Source organism: Coturnix japonica, chromosome Z, assembly GCF_054131305.1.
Source record: "Coturnix japonica strain WE chromosome Z, WE-NBRP24, whole genome shotgun sequence".
NCBI lineage: Eukaryota > Metazoa > Chordata > Aves > Galliformes > Phasianidae > Coturnix > Coturnix japonica.
In genome coordinates, this window is record NC_140702.1 from 16059778 (window position 1) to 16077066 (window position 17289).

General features: G+C 34.3%; 1 protein-coding gene across 4 annotated transcripts in view; it reads left to right on the forward strand.

The window, feature by feature from the left end:
- Positions 1-17289, forward strand: part of KIAA0825 (KIAA0825 ortholog) — a 216769-nt gene that overhangs the window by 63787 nt on the left and 135693 nt on the right. For all 4 annotated transcript variants that reach the window (XM_015849690.3, XM_015849691.3, XM_085527891.1 and 1 more), the window contains 6 exons: positions 6380-6474; positions 8202-8429; positions 9449-9714; positions 10946-11096; positions 15132-15322; positions 15777-15959. In XM_015849690.3, the coding sequence (XP_015705176.2) occupies positions 6380-6474; positions 8202-8429; positions 9449-9714; positions 10946-11096; positions 15132-15322; positions 15777-15959 (1114 nt within the window). The remainder of the gene's footprint in view (positions 1-6379; positions 6475-8201; positions 8430-9448; positions 9715-10945; positions 11097-15131; positions 15323-15776; positions 15960-17289) is intronic.

The window sequence follows — 17289 nt, forward strand, 5'->3', positions numbered from 1 at the left end:
ATCCACAGCAAATCTTTTTGAAATAAGCAGATTTGCCTCTTAGCACAATGATCTGTAGAAAAGAACTGATGATTGTTTGTAAAGACCTGCTATGCAGTAGTTATTGATGAAGAACAATCAAACACTGTAACATAATGACTTCTATTGAATTTCTTGTAAATACCCTAAGTTTCATACAGGACAAAGCAATGTGTGAAATCTGAATTCTTTGTAACTATTTCTGAACTTGCCCTCCAAAGCTGCTTTTTTCAAGAGGGAAGAACAGACTTATACAACGCTTTTATTGATCTTAAATGATCGCATAAATATTTTAATATGAGTCCTGATTCCACATATAGTTGTCACAACCACTTACCATTAGCATCCTGCTTATCCCACTTGCTTCAGTGGCTGTCTTTATAGAACTGGGCTCTACAACAAAATGTAAAATTTTCACAATCAAACCTAAATTTTGTATCTGCTTTAGATTCTGTTTTTCATCAGATAGCACTCGTGTCAGACAAAGACAGTGTGAAATCATGAAATACCTTCCATGTCACTGCATGCCCAAAAATGTTTTACTTTTCTACTTCTACCAGCTGAGAGATTCCAGGTCACCAGAGAATAAGTGGTTTCAAGAGCTTTGAGTATCCTGTAGGTAAAGATCAGATCAGAAATGAGGCCAGGCTGCTCAGGGGGAAAGCATAGATGGAGTAAAATGTTTAATGTTTCCATAGTCAAGCTGCAAGCTGAGAAGCAAGGTGTTCTGGAAGCATGTCCTCAGAATACTAAATTGGTGCAAACAAACAGACAAAAAAAGCATAACATGAAAGAAAAAGAGTTCAGAAGTACATGTTTTGTTTGGCAGGTTCTTCATCTGTAGTATTGACACTCAGGTACAGAAGTGCAGATTAACCTAAGTATTTTTTGAATGTACATAAAAGCTTAAAATTTGCATTCAAACTCCATTTTTACTTTTAGGATTAGTGTATTTCTGCCTCCTTTATTTTCTCAGTTTTATCAGTTCTAAAGAAATGGTAAGCTATTATTCACTGTGTTTTAAGTTTTATCGCCCTGATCTTACAAAAAGGTGTCATAGTAATCTTGTCACGGGGTTTAGAGAATAGACTATACATTCAGTAAGGATGATTTTAGGTGTTCTTTTTATTTGTTTTCTGTTAAAGACCCTTTTTAAAAAAAAGAGAGAGAAAAACTCTAAAATTGGGAATTGATTTCAAGTGCTTACCTAATGAGAGTCTAAATGTGATCCCCAATAATGCAGAGAACATAATCACTACAGTCTTAACAATAAATATTGTATTTTCCAGAATTTGTAGCAAGGATTTTATTCTGAAGCATTTCTTCCAGTGTTACATTCAGAACTGTTCATCAGAAGTGTATTCAGACATCTTTTTTGAGAAATATTATTGTACAGTAATCATCTCTACAGTAAGCTGGTCTCTAAATAGCATCTCTACCAAATCTGGAAGTGGAATATTATTTTATGTTAGTTTATAGGAAGTAGTCTTCCAGGTAAAAAGCCTGTTCTAAAGAAAATGTAAAATTATACTTACCCTGAAAAAAAAAGGTGAAAACAGGTCTTTCATCAGACATATAATTGTTTTCAGTGTTCCTTCACTTACCAAGAAGTTTTACACACAAAACTTTGTTCAATTTTTGACAAATATCTGAGAAAAAAATGGCCATAAAAATAAAAGACATCTTGGCTAGGGGGTTTATTGCTGTTATTTTCATCTTACATAGACAGAAATGTTGGTTTTGGTGATGAAGTAAAAGCTGGTTTGATATGGGAAAATGAAAACTATGTTCCCAGTAATTTCATGTTCTATTCAGTAGCAAGAGGGATTTAAAATTTTCTCCATAAATGTTCCATATTAGGCTGGTAATCTTTTTTTTTTTTTTTTTTTTTTCTTTTTTTATCTTTTCCTTTTTTTTTTTTCCCTCTTTTAAGTGATGGAGACTGTGTATTGATAAAAATAACTGAATAGAATCCTTGCTTTATTTTGTGCAGAATGCATGTATGTGAACAGAAAAAGTAATGGTCATCTTCTGTACTTATTTAGAAGACTTACTACTATAAATCTTCTTTAATTTAACAATAGTGTCAATGTAGATCTGTCCGGAGTAGCTTTTGATTAACTCAGGTATGAGTGTCAGATTTACAAAGCAGCACAGGCTGCATAAGAAGTAGAGTAAATTAGCCCAGATGGAGATGTCGTTCTTGCTAGACAGGCATACTAGCTCTCACTGGTTTAAAGCTAGGTTGGGCATATGCAAACTCACCTGCAGCTTCTGCAGTGAAAGTGTTTTGGAAACATTAGTTTTCTGAAAGTATCTTGCTAGTAAATTAAGAGAAGCTAACCAATTCATAAAATGTAGGCTAATATCCAAGTGGAGTTTTTTCCAGGCAACAGATAGACAGGAACCTTGTACTTGCTTCCTTTTCTTTTTGTTTACTTTTAGTATTGAGGAGTGCCTTTTCATGTTTGTATCTCATACAGAAATGCAACTTTTTTTTTCTTTTCTTTTTTTTTTTTTTCAGGTGCTTATGTCAAATGTTGCATTTTTGTATGTAGTTGTTTCAATGGCAGATTTAGTTGATTTTTGTTCAGCATATCCCGTAGCACTTCAGTCTTGACATACAGAACATGTGTAAGGTTCCATCAGAAACAAAGTGGGTCTTTGGTCAGTTCATCTTTTTAATTTATTTTTTTCATTCTCAAAGATGGCATCTGAGTTTTATCTAAATCAGACGGTTTCTTGGCCCTCATTTTTCCCTAAACCCAGCAATGACAAAGAGCAATGGCTGCATAAATTGGATGTAAGAAGAACACTTAGGGTTTATCACAGAAGAATCAAAGATTTCATATCTTCTGACAGATTGTTTGTACTCTTAGGGGGTCTTAAGAGGGGTCAAATGGCTTCTAAGAGTTCCTTAGCTAGATGGTTAAGGGATTGTATTAGGGAGGCGTATGTAGTTAAGGGTAAAGAGGCTCCCAGGGTTTGTAAAGCTCATTACACTAGGACTATAGCTGCTTCTTGGGCGGAGAGGTCGAAGGCTTCCACATTGGAAATTTGCAAGGTGGCCACCTGGGCTTCTCTTCATACTTTTTCATTGCATTATCGCTTGGATGTAGTCTCTTCTGCGGATTCTGCTTTTGGTAGGAGGTTGCTTGTGAACCAAAAAAAGAACAGTGAAGAAAAGAAAGACATGTAGTTCACAGTTCTAGCTGGCAACAAGACAAGTTTCTTTGCAGTGTGCACAATGGAATCCTATGAAGACCAATTTAGGCGGTTGAAAATAGATGTTAGAGGGAAGTACTGCCTACCTGTGTTCTCTGATGGTAACCCCATGGCAGACAATAGCACCAAAGGAAACAGTGAACCAGAGTGAACTCTGTAGGGAGATGGATGTAGAGAGATTTTTTTAGGTGATACAGATAGTTCTCCTTGTTCAGTTGGGGAGTTCTACATCTGTCATCTTCTGGAATATATTCAGAATACTCTTTTTTTATTATTATTATTTTATTTTTCTTCAAATTGTTTTCTGTAGATGAAAAAAAAGAATCTATAAATTTCATTTTCCATTCTAACTTCTCAGTATTCTCCATCTAGTCCTTCCAGATTTCAGGGTTTTTTTCTACTTTTCTTTGCCAGACCTAAGTTTTGCACTGGGTTTCAAATGCATTTGCATTATCTAAAGAAAATTTTAAAAGAAGAAAAGGTAATCTAAATACCCATTTTATTTGCTGCTTTCAGGGAGTTCAATTTCTCTCTCAAATCAAAGGAGATGAGAAAATAATGAGAAGTTCTCAATGAGTTTGTCCTTGAACTTCAACATGTCATCCAGACAAGATTAACACTCAGAAAGTATCAGTGTTTTTCTAACAGTTACAGAACATTTCTTCTCAGTGTTACATATCCTTACTTTCTTCCCTATAGGTTTCAGATAATGAAAGAAGTAACAACTTTTTATTTTTCTTGAAAAGACATTTAGCCATGTCTTCTGAAGGTATCTCATCATGTGATAAGACAGTCTGCTTCTCTTTACAGTCAGTTGAATTCTCTGAGATGTTCTGAGATAGCTAGTACATGGAACATCACAGGAGCAGTTCTCTTTGAAGGAACCTGGAACATTAAGTGGCAGTCAAGGGTTAAACAGGAGATCGTGGTTTAGATTCATGCCAAGATGCATTCTCTTCCCATCTTTAAGGTAGTTTTCTTTTCCCTCTGTTTTTTTCAGAAGCTTCTTGTTGAGACTTTTAAAAAATCAAAAACATCTAACGTACTTTCATCTATGTCTCTCTCTTTTTTTTTTTTTTCATTCCAGTGAGAAAGGTGAACTTTGGACAGATCAGATAATGACTACCAAGAAAAGCTTTTTCCAATGGAGCTCTTTGAAAACACTGTGGGCAAAGTTGTCAAGCCCTTAGGTTTACAAGCTTTGCCTCAGGGGACCAGGAATATTTGCACAGGTCTTTCTTTCACAGCAGCAGAAGAAATCCTTTAGTCTATATTCCTTTCTAGAAAGTTTAATAAAAGGAGTGCAGAATGAAATTTTTGAGAGACATCCTTTTAAAAGATGCTGAAGTTATAAAGATTTTTGCTTTGATCTTGCAGAAAAATGTTCAAGTATCTTCTTTAAGAAATATATAAATTTCAATAGATAAATCAGAAGTGATGATAGAATTTACGCTAAGAAGTAGTTTGATTTACAGTGCTCATTTTCAGTATTTTTTTTATTAGTGTTTGCTTAATATATCACACACACACACATATACAAAAAGTATATTACTGAAGATAGGAAGTAGGAAGCTTTTTAATCTTGTAGATATAAAACATGTTTTATTTCTCCTATATGTTTATATCTGTGGTGGAATGGTATTACCTATTTCTGCAAGACCTGTTTCTAGTAGCTTCCAAAAAAAATCTGTCTGAGCCTACTGAATCCAGTGAGGTGCTTTGGTGTCACTGTTACCTTATGCACAGTTATTGAACAGTCCTCAGTGGTTTCCTTGATGCATGGCTTCACTTAGTTGATGTTAGAGCTGTCACAGTGACTTCTTCTGAGACTAAATGTTACAAAGCAGATAGGAAGCTTGAAAATTCAGTAGAATACTTAAGTTAATACAACTCTGTAGAGGGGAGAAAAAGAATTGTATTAACAATGCAAGACTGTCATAACCCTTACAAGAATGGGAAGAAAAATAAACTGAATTGGAAAACAAGTACATTAAATAGATTGATACAATCTTTTATAATGATAAAGGAGTTGTAGAATATAACCTTGGAAGGAAGTATTAAAGTACTAATTATTCCTTCTGCCTTCATCTTTTCTTTCTTTCATGACATTTGCATTTTTAAATGTTCTTTTACAAATTTTCTCCTCTAAACATTCATGTGATAAGGATTTGTGTCTTTTCATACAAACTGAAGTTTGAAATCTGAGCAAAGTGTGAAAGAACTGTTTAGGGGAAAAGTAAAAGCCACGTCAGGTTAATGAGATCCCATGTAAGCACAAATACTGTATTTTTTCGTAGAAATGGAAAATAAACCTCAGGTGAGTATACCACCAGTAGCATCAGGTGAATGAAGACCTTTAAGTTTATGCTTAACAAATAGTAATGTGTGGCAGCATTTAAAAGTTTATTGGGTTTAAAAGTTCTTGGGTTTAATTTAACATTGGCTATATTAAACTTAGAATATCTGCATCTGCTTTATGCTAGGAGATGGACTTTAAAAACACAACATTATTTAGTTTATCCTCATATTCATTTTGATTCGGTTATGAAAGTGACATCTACTCATCCCTATCAAACCAGCCAATATTCGTATAACTTCACGGCTTACAAGTGAGCTTTTTTCCACTCTTTCCCAAGGAGCGTGACCTCTTCTTTTTCTTGTGGCCATTATTTTACTTACAATAACATTACTAATTAACTGTCTTTTTATTCTTACCATATTGGCTTTCCAAATAACTAAAAACTATAGCAACACATTTGTGAGCAATTCATTTTATTTATTGAACAAATAATAGAAATTAATTTCTGCACAGGTGCTCTAACATTATCTGTTCTCCCTATGAATAGATGACTGTACAGTTGGTATAAAAATGAGTTAATGACAAAAGAAACTATATTTTACACATTATATGTGCTTTTTTATAAAATATGACTAGAATCGAATATGGATTTCACCATGTTATATAAAAGGAGCTGTGTATAACCTGAATTCGACTTTATCATAACATTAGTATTCCACTACATCTTGTTCTGCAGTTTTTTTTATGCTTCATATTGATATATCAGAAGGTGTTGTAGGCTGCTGACTTTTCTACAGAATTAATCTTAACTTTGATCCCCTTTATCATACTGTGCAGGAGTTCTGAAGAAAGCTAGTGGGGAGCTTTTAATAGGAGAAACTAGAGCAAATGAAGCCAGTGTGCTTCCTGAACAGTTACTTCAGGTAAAAGAGGTGAGTATGAAAAGAACCTTCCACTTTGTAGGGGATTTTCTTTTGTCTGTGTCTCCAATGTAGTCTGACTCCATATTCATTACAAACACCTATTGCCAGAGTTTCTTATACTGTAATTAATTCTAGGTGCAAACTTTCAGCTAAGGTGGAATAAAATCTTGGAGTATTTGTGAAGAATTGTGTGGTGTTCTTTAGGTTTGATAACAGAATGGATTTAACACCATAAGTACTTCATAGCTGACATGTAAAAAAAAAATGTTAAAACATGATAGCTTTTATTCAATATTAAATATATTGTCAAATACGGAAAAATGTTTTAAAATTCTATTAAGCTTTAAGCATTTTATAATAATGCTGACTGTGGAGACATCTATTCACATGATGTTCAGCGTCTTTGATGTCAACAAACTACTGTGTGGTAAGCTCTGTGCTTTGTAGAATATGTGTACAAGTTTAAGTTTTAGTAGTCACTTACTATTAAACAAATTTTACTGATGATTTTATGGGACCTGAGTGTTTTAACAAATCTGATAATGTGCAGTGGTGGAATTTAATTTCCTTACAGCTCATTTTTACTTCTGGAACAATTTTCTGAGATGTATTTTGAATAAGTATGTGGGTTGATATCCCCATATCTTCTGGATTACAAAGAATACTTTCTGAAGATTGGGTTACTCTTGACCCAGGATGAGAAAAACAAAAACAAAACTCATAAAGCAAAAAAAAGTCAGAGTAATTGCCAGAACAGTTGTGTGGGTAGCTGTCCCTTTGCTCCCTGGAGCTGAGTACTGGGACTGGGGAAGGAGCATGGAAGGAGGATGAAGGTTCTAAATAGGAGTAAAGCTGAACAGACTCCATATTACGGACTTTTTCATCTACCTTCAATTAAGTATGATAGCTCATTGTTGTCAGGAATACTTCTTTTCACCTATTATGCCTTCATAGTAGGAATCTTGATAGTCCATCTTACACCATTAAAATATTTCTCGTGCAGTGGTGCAGTTCTCAGTGGGCCACTTCTGGTGTTTGTATGTTATGCAAACCATACAGAGGAAGATTATATATTACATATGCCCTGTGATGTCTTCTTCTGTGCAACTCTATGCTTTGGATAATTTCAGACACCTCTGTTTACAGAGAGCAAGGAACTGATACAAACCATTGTAAAATACTGTTTTTGCTTAAACATTTTAATCTGTGCTACATCCAGTTCTAAAAAACTTAAATCCAGTGTGGCTTAAAACCACCTTCTTTAGCTTCATTATCATTAATATTCAAGGTTAGTAGCTTCTGGTTGTTACAAGAATTCAGTTGTTGCAAGAAAAATACAGAATTATCACTTGATATCCACAACTGGATTACTTGTTAAACTACTGAAAATGGTTATAAGTTCGACTTTTAAAGTATGTATGAAAGATGATAAATAATGTAAAAATTTGTGGATTATGAAAAAGCAGTTGTGTTTAATCAAGGCTTTTTATAAGTTCATTTTCTTAAAATCTTGATAGCAAATATAATGTTTTTAAGCATGTTCATTTTGTGTATGCTGCTTTTAATATAGTTTCAAGGCTAGTGAGCTATATCTCGAGTTACTCAAATGGATTTTGAAATATTATAGTGTTCTTCAAAGTAATTCAGTTGTGAATATTCATGCAAGTTTCAGACAGTAAGAATCATAATGTTCAGTATTGAATTTGGATTGATTTAATAAATGTATATTATTTCAGCCTATTTCACTGAATTTTGGTTGGAGAAATGCATTTAAAGATCTGTCTTCTTCAGTGGCTCACTGTATAACAATAGCAATTCAAGATTTTTCAACTAAAATTCTTCAACATGAGCGGCAAGAACAGTCTTCTGCTGCAGGCTGTGTGATGAGTCTTGTAAACAACCAGCATATAAGGGAGTCCTGTGGAGCCATCCAACCGGAGGAGCAACCAAAACGAATTGCTAAGGCAGGTATCAAAAGATCTGAAGTTTGAGGGGAGATGGAATGCCAAGGCTATTTGCCATCTACACTTGAAGTACTATTAATATTCTATATCTTAGATAAGTGAAATTAAGAAGAAATTGAGAAGCATTATAATCAGAGGCTGAGCATAGCTTTATAAAATAGCCCATAGCCTATACTTGAAAGAATTAACTTTCAAGCTTTGCTGGAATTATTTTTTCTCATCCAAAAAGTTCTAAAACATTCTGATTAGTGCTGTTGACTATGACAATGACTATGACATTGACCATGACACATGGTAACCACTGTTACCATGTGGTTCAATGAAAAAATGCCAAATGCTCTGAAGCGTAACTATGAAGAGATTTCCTGAATTTAGATTTTTAGAATTCCCATTTAACAAATAAGTATTAAAAAAATATGGCCAAATTAGGGATCTTTGATTTGGTGTACAGGCCATCTATGGTAATGAATTAGTTTGTCTAAAAGAACCTGTGTATGAACATTTTTGCACTTAATAAGCTTCTCAACTGCTTTAGCAAATTTAGATCATGTTGATGGTTTGCCTAAAACATAAGCTATGAGAAAATAATTTTAGGGAGAGTAGTACATAAACTTACTGACAGATAAGTTTGCTTTCAAATCCAGTGTTCAGAAATGTATATTTTCCGAAAAGAATTAGTTTAGAAAATTATCTTTGTTTACAAGGAATTAATCTTATGTTTTGAATATACATCTAAGGAAATCATAAGCAACATGAAGACATTACGGACATAAGATGGTTTTAATTTTTTTTCTCAATAAATATTACGTAGCTCTAAAGCAAGAAGGAATGTAGTAATAATTCATTTACTGTAGATAAGTGTTTTTCTACTGTAAAACAGAATGAAATGTTTGTAAAGCCCATTTGATGTATTTATGTTTTATGCCAATTTCATTATTCAAGAATCTAACCCAAGTGTGTATAAATTAAACAATGCTGTCAGAATACGAATAACTTGATGCCACGTTTATTTCTCCCAGTTTTGTTCTGACATCATGGGAGAACTTGACACATTGCTTCCATTGGCTCTGGCATGCAGAGATGATTCTCTTCAGGAAATCAGAGCAAATTTTGTAGAGGCTTGCAGCAAAGTAGCAACAGCTGTCCTGGCAAGACTAGAGGAGAAAAGTGAAGACGTTCCCTCCAAGGCTCCCCTGCAAAACTTGCATGCTGCTCTTTCCACAGCAATATATGTCTGTCAACATTTTACAATGTATAGCAATTTAATGAGAGAAAGCAGCAAAAAGTAAGTCTGTTTTACATGTAACTGTTTAATTCTGTTTAATATAAATAATATAGGACTTAATTCCATTTTGATGACACAGTATGATGATAGCTTTCTGAATTGCATCACATTTTTTAGCACAAGCATGACATGTACTATTTATGAAAAGACCTGAATCAAAGCTATCAATAATCTAAAGCAGACATTGCAAAACAAATTATTTATGTGTAAGATCTGCATTTGATTCCTAGATCAATAATTTTTATTTATTAAGTTTAAATAACTTCTGTGAACTGAATGTACTCTCTGCTGTCATATAAATAATTGAATGAGGCCTTAGTTTCCTTTTTTTTTTTTTTTTTACCTCTTCAATAGCTGAGTTTTCATAATATCAGATTTGGCACATAGCAATCTGAGAGAACATTATAAATGTACATTCCTGAATTTTTTCCCTATATCAACATTTTCAGAAATGTTTAAAAATATAACCAATTTGCTTTTAGAATTTAGTTTTCATTGCATGCAAAATAAAATATAGAAAAGAAAGGAAACAGTAGTTTGAAGTCAAATACACTATTTGACATGGACTGTAATATAATTATCTTATTTGGTCTTTGAGGATTTTTTGTCTTAAGATCCTAGGAATGTTTTTACTGGCCCATGAGTTTTAGCCATATGTGATATAAAGGTAGAAACTGGGCCTCTCGGGGGAAACACCTGAACTAGAGAAAATTTACAAGGACTGTATGATTTGTAAGGAGTTATACGAACTGTTAAGATAGTCTCCCTCTGATGCATGAAGTCTGTCCTTGTGAATTGGAAGTTTGAGCCAAAATGCTGCTCAGAAATTATACCTATACATTATGAAAAAGTTTGCCTACAGCCTACCAAAAATAACCACTAGACTCCGTTTATATTTTCTTTAATACTTAATGATGATGCAATTATAGTTCAACACAGAATCGCTAAGTAACTGAATGACAACTTCACTTCTACTTCAGAAAAGTCTTAAGTAACGTTTTTCCAAGTTACTCCACTAAATGAGAATTTGTAGAAGAGTAGATGTGCGTAAAGAGCTTGTGAAAAGAAGACCAGCTTTTTTTCCGAAGTGAATGTTGGTCTCAGACTCCAAGACTAAAAGGAAATCAATGATTGATTCCTAATAATCAAAAGCATTTGCAGCACTGGGGATTGTTACCTTCTGCTGCATGGACTTTCAATCTTTGTTTCTTTGATCGTTTTCTCTGAACAGACCTCTTTTCTTAGTGCCTGTCCAACAATACCAGGAATTCATCAGCGTTCTTCAGTTTCAAGTTACAAACTACTGCGTCAGAGTTTGTGCTACAAGCATTTTGCAGGATGCTGAGAGCCACCACTGGGATGACTGCAAAGCTTTTTATGAGGTGTGAGGTTAAGTTTACTATGCCTGCTTATTTACAAAATGTGTTACTCTGGTTGTCAGCAGTCTAACTAGAAGCATAAGATCAGCATAATTTTTACATAAAGATCATTGGGATTAACTGTTTAGAAATACCTGTTTTTGCATGCAAACTGCATTCTGAGAGAGGAAGAAAGTAATTAATAAAAATGAGATAATGAAAATATAGCTTTTTATTTACTAAATAAACATGTGACTTCTGTTTGAACATCAACTTGATGTCCTTAGCTGATTAGAAAGTAACAAATTGGGTGACTTTCGGCAATTGATTTAAGTCTGGTCTTAACTGATGGTAGTCTGTGTGGTGCTGTGTTTGCTTATTGGCAACCCAGTAAATCCCAGGTGACAGTTATTCAACATGGTGAAATCTTGTTTTCACCAATAGCTGTCTCAACAACAGCAACAACTAAAGAGTACTAATTAGATAAATATTTTTAATGTTCCTAATCAGACTGATATGCAGAAAGGAATGAAGAATATTGGTGTTTTAGCTTTGTGTACCTGCAGGGCTTGAGTTGGGAAATATGTAATTTTACATCATTGCACCAATCTCTTTCTTGTAAAGTGGGCTATGATCTGCTCAGAATGCTTTCAAGAGAAATGATGTTGAGCAACTATTGCCTCTGTGTGACTCTTGGAGGCATCTTGAATGAAAGTGTTTGGCTTAAAATCTGTTGCTTGTTACAAAGACAGCATCTTACTGAAACTTCTGGCTGTGAGAGGTGGTTCCTTACAAGTTCTATACCAAGCAGGAAGCATGAGGCTTTTCCTATTGGCTCATGCAAATCCTGCTGAGCCCACAGCCCAAGAGTAGCTTGGACAACAGCCAGAAGAACTTGCCAGTCATCAAGGGCGGACAAGGAGGTGCTGGGAATGAGGTACTGCTCTCTAAGTGAGGGCACACACATGCCTTTCTATGCATCAGTGGCTCTCAGGCCTTTATCTAGTGGGATCCCTAGTTGTAAACAGCATCATAACCTTGCTTCTTTAAGGGGAAGCTTAAAGCTTACACTCGGCTTCCCTCCTTCTGCTCATCCCTATGGTAGCCTAGTTCTTGAATATGGTTTAGTTGAGGGCTATCACTACCCCTTCCTCTCTGCCTTCCCGTTTTTGAGTATTACATGCAACTTCAAAAAAATCGGTAATCATTCACAAATTCTAAATGCTATTTTAGAAAGGAAAAAAATACATTTTCATGTTCTTCCACAAACTAAGCCAAATGTTTTGTGTATGTTAGGCAACACTTATTTTCTCATTCTTTATCACTTGCTGAATAACAAACTAAATGACAGGGCTACATCTCAGGGTCACGTGGACTTATTCATTTTTTCCCAGTAGTGCAAGGTGTTCAAATCTAGGTGTTCCTGCTCCATCAGGGGGACTGGACTAGGTGATCTCTTGAGGTCCATTCCAATCCCTGACATTCTGTGATTCTGTGAAATGGTACTAGAAAGAATATGTGATATTCTTCATTTCCGTTCCCTGCTAGTCATGAATGATACAGTGACAAGTAAAACTACTTGACTTATCCTGATTTGCAGTCATCCTGAGAGAAGAGAAAACCAGAGAGAAAGGCAAAGAAGAAAGAGGATGAAAGTGTCTGTGTTTCCATCTCCAGTTATTTATTAATTTTTGCAATGGCAACAAGATAGAACAAGACTGGTAGCAAATGTTTATTACAGCATATAAAACAAAGCATTAATTTATTTCTACGTTGCTAAAATAAGAATAATGTGTGTTTTTAATGTATATTCTGTAATCTATTTCAGTACCTGACCATATGTCCTTCTGTCACACACCTAAATTAATAGTGGTAACTGGAATAAAAAGCAAAGCCAAAAGAACTGCTATAATTAGAATTTTAATTAGAACTTGAATACAGAGATCCTAATCACTATGATGCAACAGCGAGTTTTTGACAGATTTTGTGATACTGTGAGGTCTGAACTGAACTTTATGAGAACGATTCTCATACAGCACTTCATCTAAACTGTCAGGGAGTGAAACTCTGGGTTCAGTATCTCCCTGACAGAGTGCACTGAACACCCACTGTGCCTCTGCGCCAGCTCTTCAGATTATGTTTTGGAATGGAGCTTTTAGTGCAGCAGACATCTGCTGTAGCTTTAGGAACTTATGTTTTCTAATAGGCAAAGAATAAAGAATTGTCTGTTCAAAGATAATATTTGAGTGGCTTATGTAATAAAGTACAGCTGCTTTTTTCCTGATATATAAGCTAAATAAAAGCTCACATCTGTTTGCATTATGTGAAGCTTGCAAAACTAGCAGATGTTTACCAGTAGAAACGCCTAGAAATGGCAACAAATAGAAAAAACGGTCAGAAAATGGGAATGAATCCCATTAAATCTTCAGTTAAACTGTTGCTTCTGCAGTGGTGGTACAATGTTAGAAAAGCAGTGTTATTCAATTTACCACCTTAAATTAAATAAAGCAAAAAAAAAATAATGGTGTTTATAGTTAGAAACTGAAAGTTGCCAACGTTCAGTTACTCATAAAAATAAGTGCCATGTGTTAGAAAGTTCAGTTAGAATTTTATTTCTGATTGTTAAGTCTGCGTTCTTCTTTTTTTCGGGGGTTAAATTGTTGGAATTATTTTTATAAGCTGAAGTCGTGATGTAAATGAATTAATTGCTGTTAGGACTGGTTACCTTATACCCGCCATGTTTATTCTATAAGTACAGAAAAGCTTTTCCAAACTATTGGAAGTGCTAGTAAAATATCTGTAAGGTAGGTTTAGGGCATGGTTGTTTTCTTTTTTCTGGAGAAGAAGTTGTACTGGAATTAATCTGGAGAGTAATCATAATAATATAAGAAATCCACACTTGCATAAATTTATTATTAACTTCTCATACATGCAGAATTATTAAGTTATGTTATCAGCTGAGCTATGAATTAAGCACATACTTTCTTATAATGGTGCTTGAATACAACCTGTATAAATATTTAAACTTTTTTCATATAAGAAAAATAGAAGAGGGAAATTCTGTATTATGACTTCTTTAGGTCCTCATGCACTTCTAGTCATTATAGGACTGTCCCATTTCACTTATTTAGAAACATGTGCCTCATGCTTAATTGTACTATCAGAGAGACTAGTTAGAATATGCTTGAAAACAGTTCTAAGATGTCCTATTGCTCTATGTGTGAAGAAAACTAGGCACATACTTTTCCTTTGTACTTACCTGCAGTAAATTTTTCTTTTCTGTCATAGTGAAACCAGTTAAACTGAATGTTCTAATGATTTTTCTTTTTTTTTCTTTTTTCCTTTCTCTTGTTGTTTTGTCTTGTTTTGTTTTTTTCCCCTAAATGAGGTTTTTGAGATGCCTACATCAGTCACAAATTTAATGACAAAGGCACTGGTCACAATTGAAGTTCATCAGTACTTTGTCATAATTTACCGCCCCTCAATAGAGGTTACATTTCTAATATACTGGCGGTGAAATACTGAATAATGACAGCTTCCAGTATCCTGGCAAAATAGTATGTTTAAAAAGAAACCAGATTATTTTGTTCAGAGAAAAATGTTGTTCAGACTCTTAAAATATTATTTTCTATATCTGCTAATGCAAAAATATCATTAAGTTCTTAAAACATTTCTCAACTTTGTTGGAATGAACAGGGTGAAAGTTCCGGGCATTTATCTGTTTCAACTTCATCCAAGTACTATTTTTTAGTATTAGTCGAATTATTTATGCATAGATTCAAAATAGTACTTCTTAGATATGTTATGGATTGACTGGGCTTTTAACTTTGTAGGCTATGAGAGTAGGTCAAATAGGAATACAGTAGGTTGTAGTTTAGTTCTGTGTCAGAACTCTAGTTTTGTGACTGACGTAAATTATCTTGTCAAGGGCCTTTATTCGGTCATCATCTGCCTGTAACACTTCAGCTATTTCCTTTCAGATTGAATTAATCTAACAGAAACTGAATTGACATTTTGGAGGGTGTGTTTCTATTATTGAATGTTTGGTGGTTTTGCTAGGGTGAAAGATGCTCATTCTCAGTCCAGATGTGGTATTACTTCTGCTGTGCTCTTCATCATGATCTGTGGACTATTCTACCTCCCAAGTTAGCCCAGGAGATTCTTACAGATGTGCTAGAGCAATCTTTGGCTGTGCTGTCCTCCAGATATTCCCAGGCCTGTCCTAGTTATAAGCGAACACCACAAATCAGGTAATGATTTAATGAACACTTTTTAATGGCTAAAGTTCATAAATCTCCATTTCCTGTTATACACTGATGTGATTCAAATTAAATGATGATAAACACAATGGAGGGGATAGACATAGTTTATATATTTTAAGGATCATTTTAACTCAGTGGATTTTGTATGCTCAAGTCGTTTGATACTCTGCCAGTCAATATCAAGAGGCAGTCAATGCTTGAATCAGAAATTTTCCAGATAATAGTGTATTGACTGACAGCAAAATCTTTTCTGTAACAGACCTGCATATTTTCAGTACAGTGAGTTCAGAATTTCTGCAGTGGGCACTGATAAAAGATGCAATTTCAAGACCCTGCTATCACTCAGGCATTTTTGAATGTCAGAACAGAACTCTGTTTTACTGAAATCTACCATGATTCAGATGCATCTAAGTAATATTATTTTCCCTTCTTCTTTCTACAGAATAGATATTGCAGCAATTTTGATGTCCACTGAAAATATGCTGTGGTCAGTTTGCAGCTCAGTCCAGGAATTTCTGAATCCACATGAAGACAGAGATCTCAAGATCTATAAAATACATAGCCACTGCAATAATATGCTCTCTGTGCTAGCTATTTTAACTTCACCGCTGAAAAATTTGTATGAGTAAGTATGAATTTAACATTCCATTTCAGACCACATTTGTTCTTGAACTTACGCTGATATACTGGCAAGATGAGTGATTGTGTTGAAATAAAAATACAGTGAGCACCATTGGAATAATTTTATAACCTTTGACTACTGATTTGGTCTTGATTTGGTCTTATTTTATGACGTTGTCTAAAGATCTCTTATATCTGCTGGGATTTTGTTAGCTTTGGACCAAATTCTTCAAACTGCATATTTGTCTGATGATGACAACACAGAAGATAACACCAATTTTCTGATTGTGTTTACTCTGTAACACAAACAGTAAAATTTTGTTGATCGTTATTTGCCCAAATTTGCAACTTGCTTTTCAGGTAGGTTTTGTTAGAAACAATTTTATACTAAATTAAAAGCGCTTACCATCATGGTACTAAAGTCTTTGAAAAGATTTTGAAGGAATTTGTTCATCATTCAGTTGAAATATTTTGTCTTATTACTAGTGCAGATTTACCTACCTTCAGCTTCAAGGTGAGCTGTGTTCTGCTTTCGCTCCATAATAATTCTGTGAGTGCTAGAATTTAAAGGAACATAATTTACTGAAGTTGTCCTCTGGCTATATGACCAGCAAGTGTCAGCAAATCTTTACTATTTATTTTAAGGAGTATTTAAAGAGTATTAAAAAGAGTATGAAATTCCCATCTTTTTAAAGTGAGGTCTTCAGAAGTTGCAAATGCAAACAAAAAGAGACATGGCTTGCACTGAAATTATGTCATTCTTCCATTTGTTTTGGTCCTGAATATTCAGCTGTAAATTCTTGTGCAAGAGACAATACAGTGAGAGATCACACGTTTAAAAAATAACAAAAGCCAAATTCAACTTGCTTTTATCTTATTATTTCAAATAAAAATATTCTTAGTATTACTACTGGAGGAGGGTGGAGACCTCCTGCATTTAAGCTTCTTTAACTGTTGTATGTGAGCAATGTGGAATGTGCAAAAGTGAGCTGTGTCTTAACTCAGGTTCGTGTAAAGATTACATTAGAGAATGTAACCAATGAACAGACTAATCCTACTGTTGCAAAAGTAATTGAGACAGCAGGACATTGTGTTAGTTGTAACTGCTTTCACGTAGTTTTAACATACCATCTTCCCTTTGTGAAAGCACTTAGATTTATGGCCTAAAGTAACTAATTTGTGTAATCTGTCCTTCATAGCTTTCTAATTTCCTTTGCTAATGCATATCTGGAATGGTAAAAAAAAAATTTGTGCTCTCCTCAGCATTCATTGAGTTCCAGTGCAAAGTGCCAATAGAGAGAACAAGGCACTATATTTACGCTACAGATTAACTA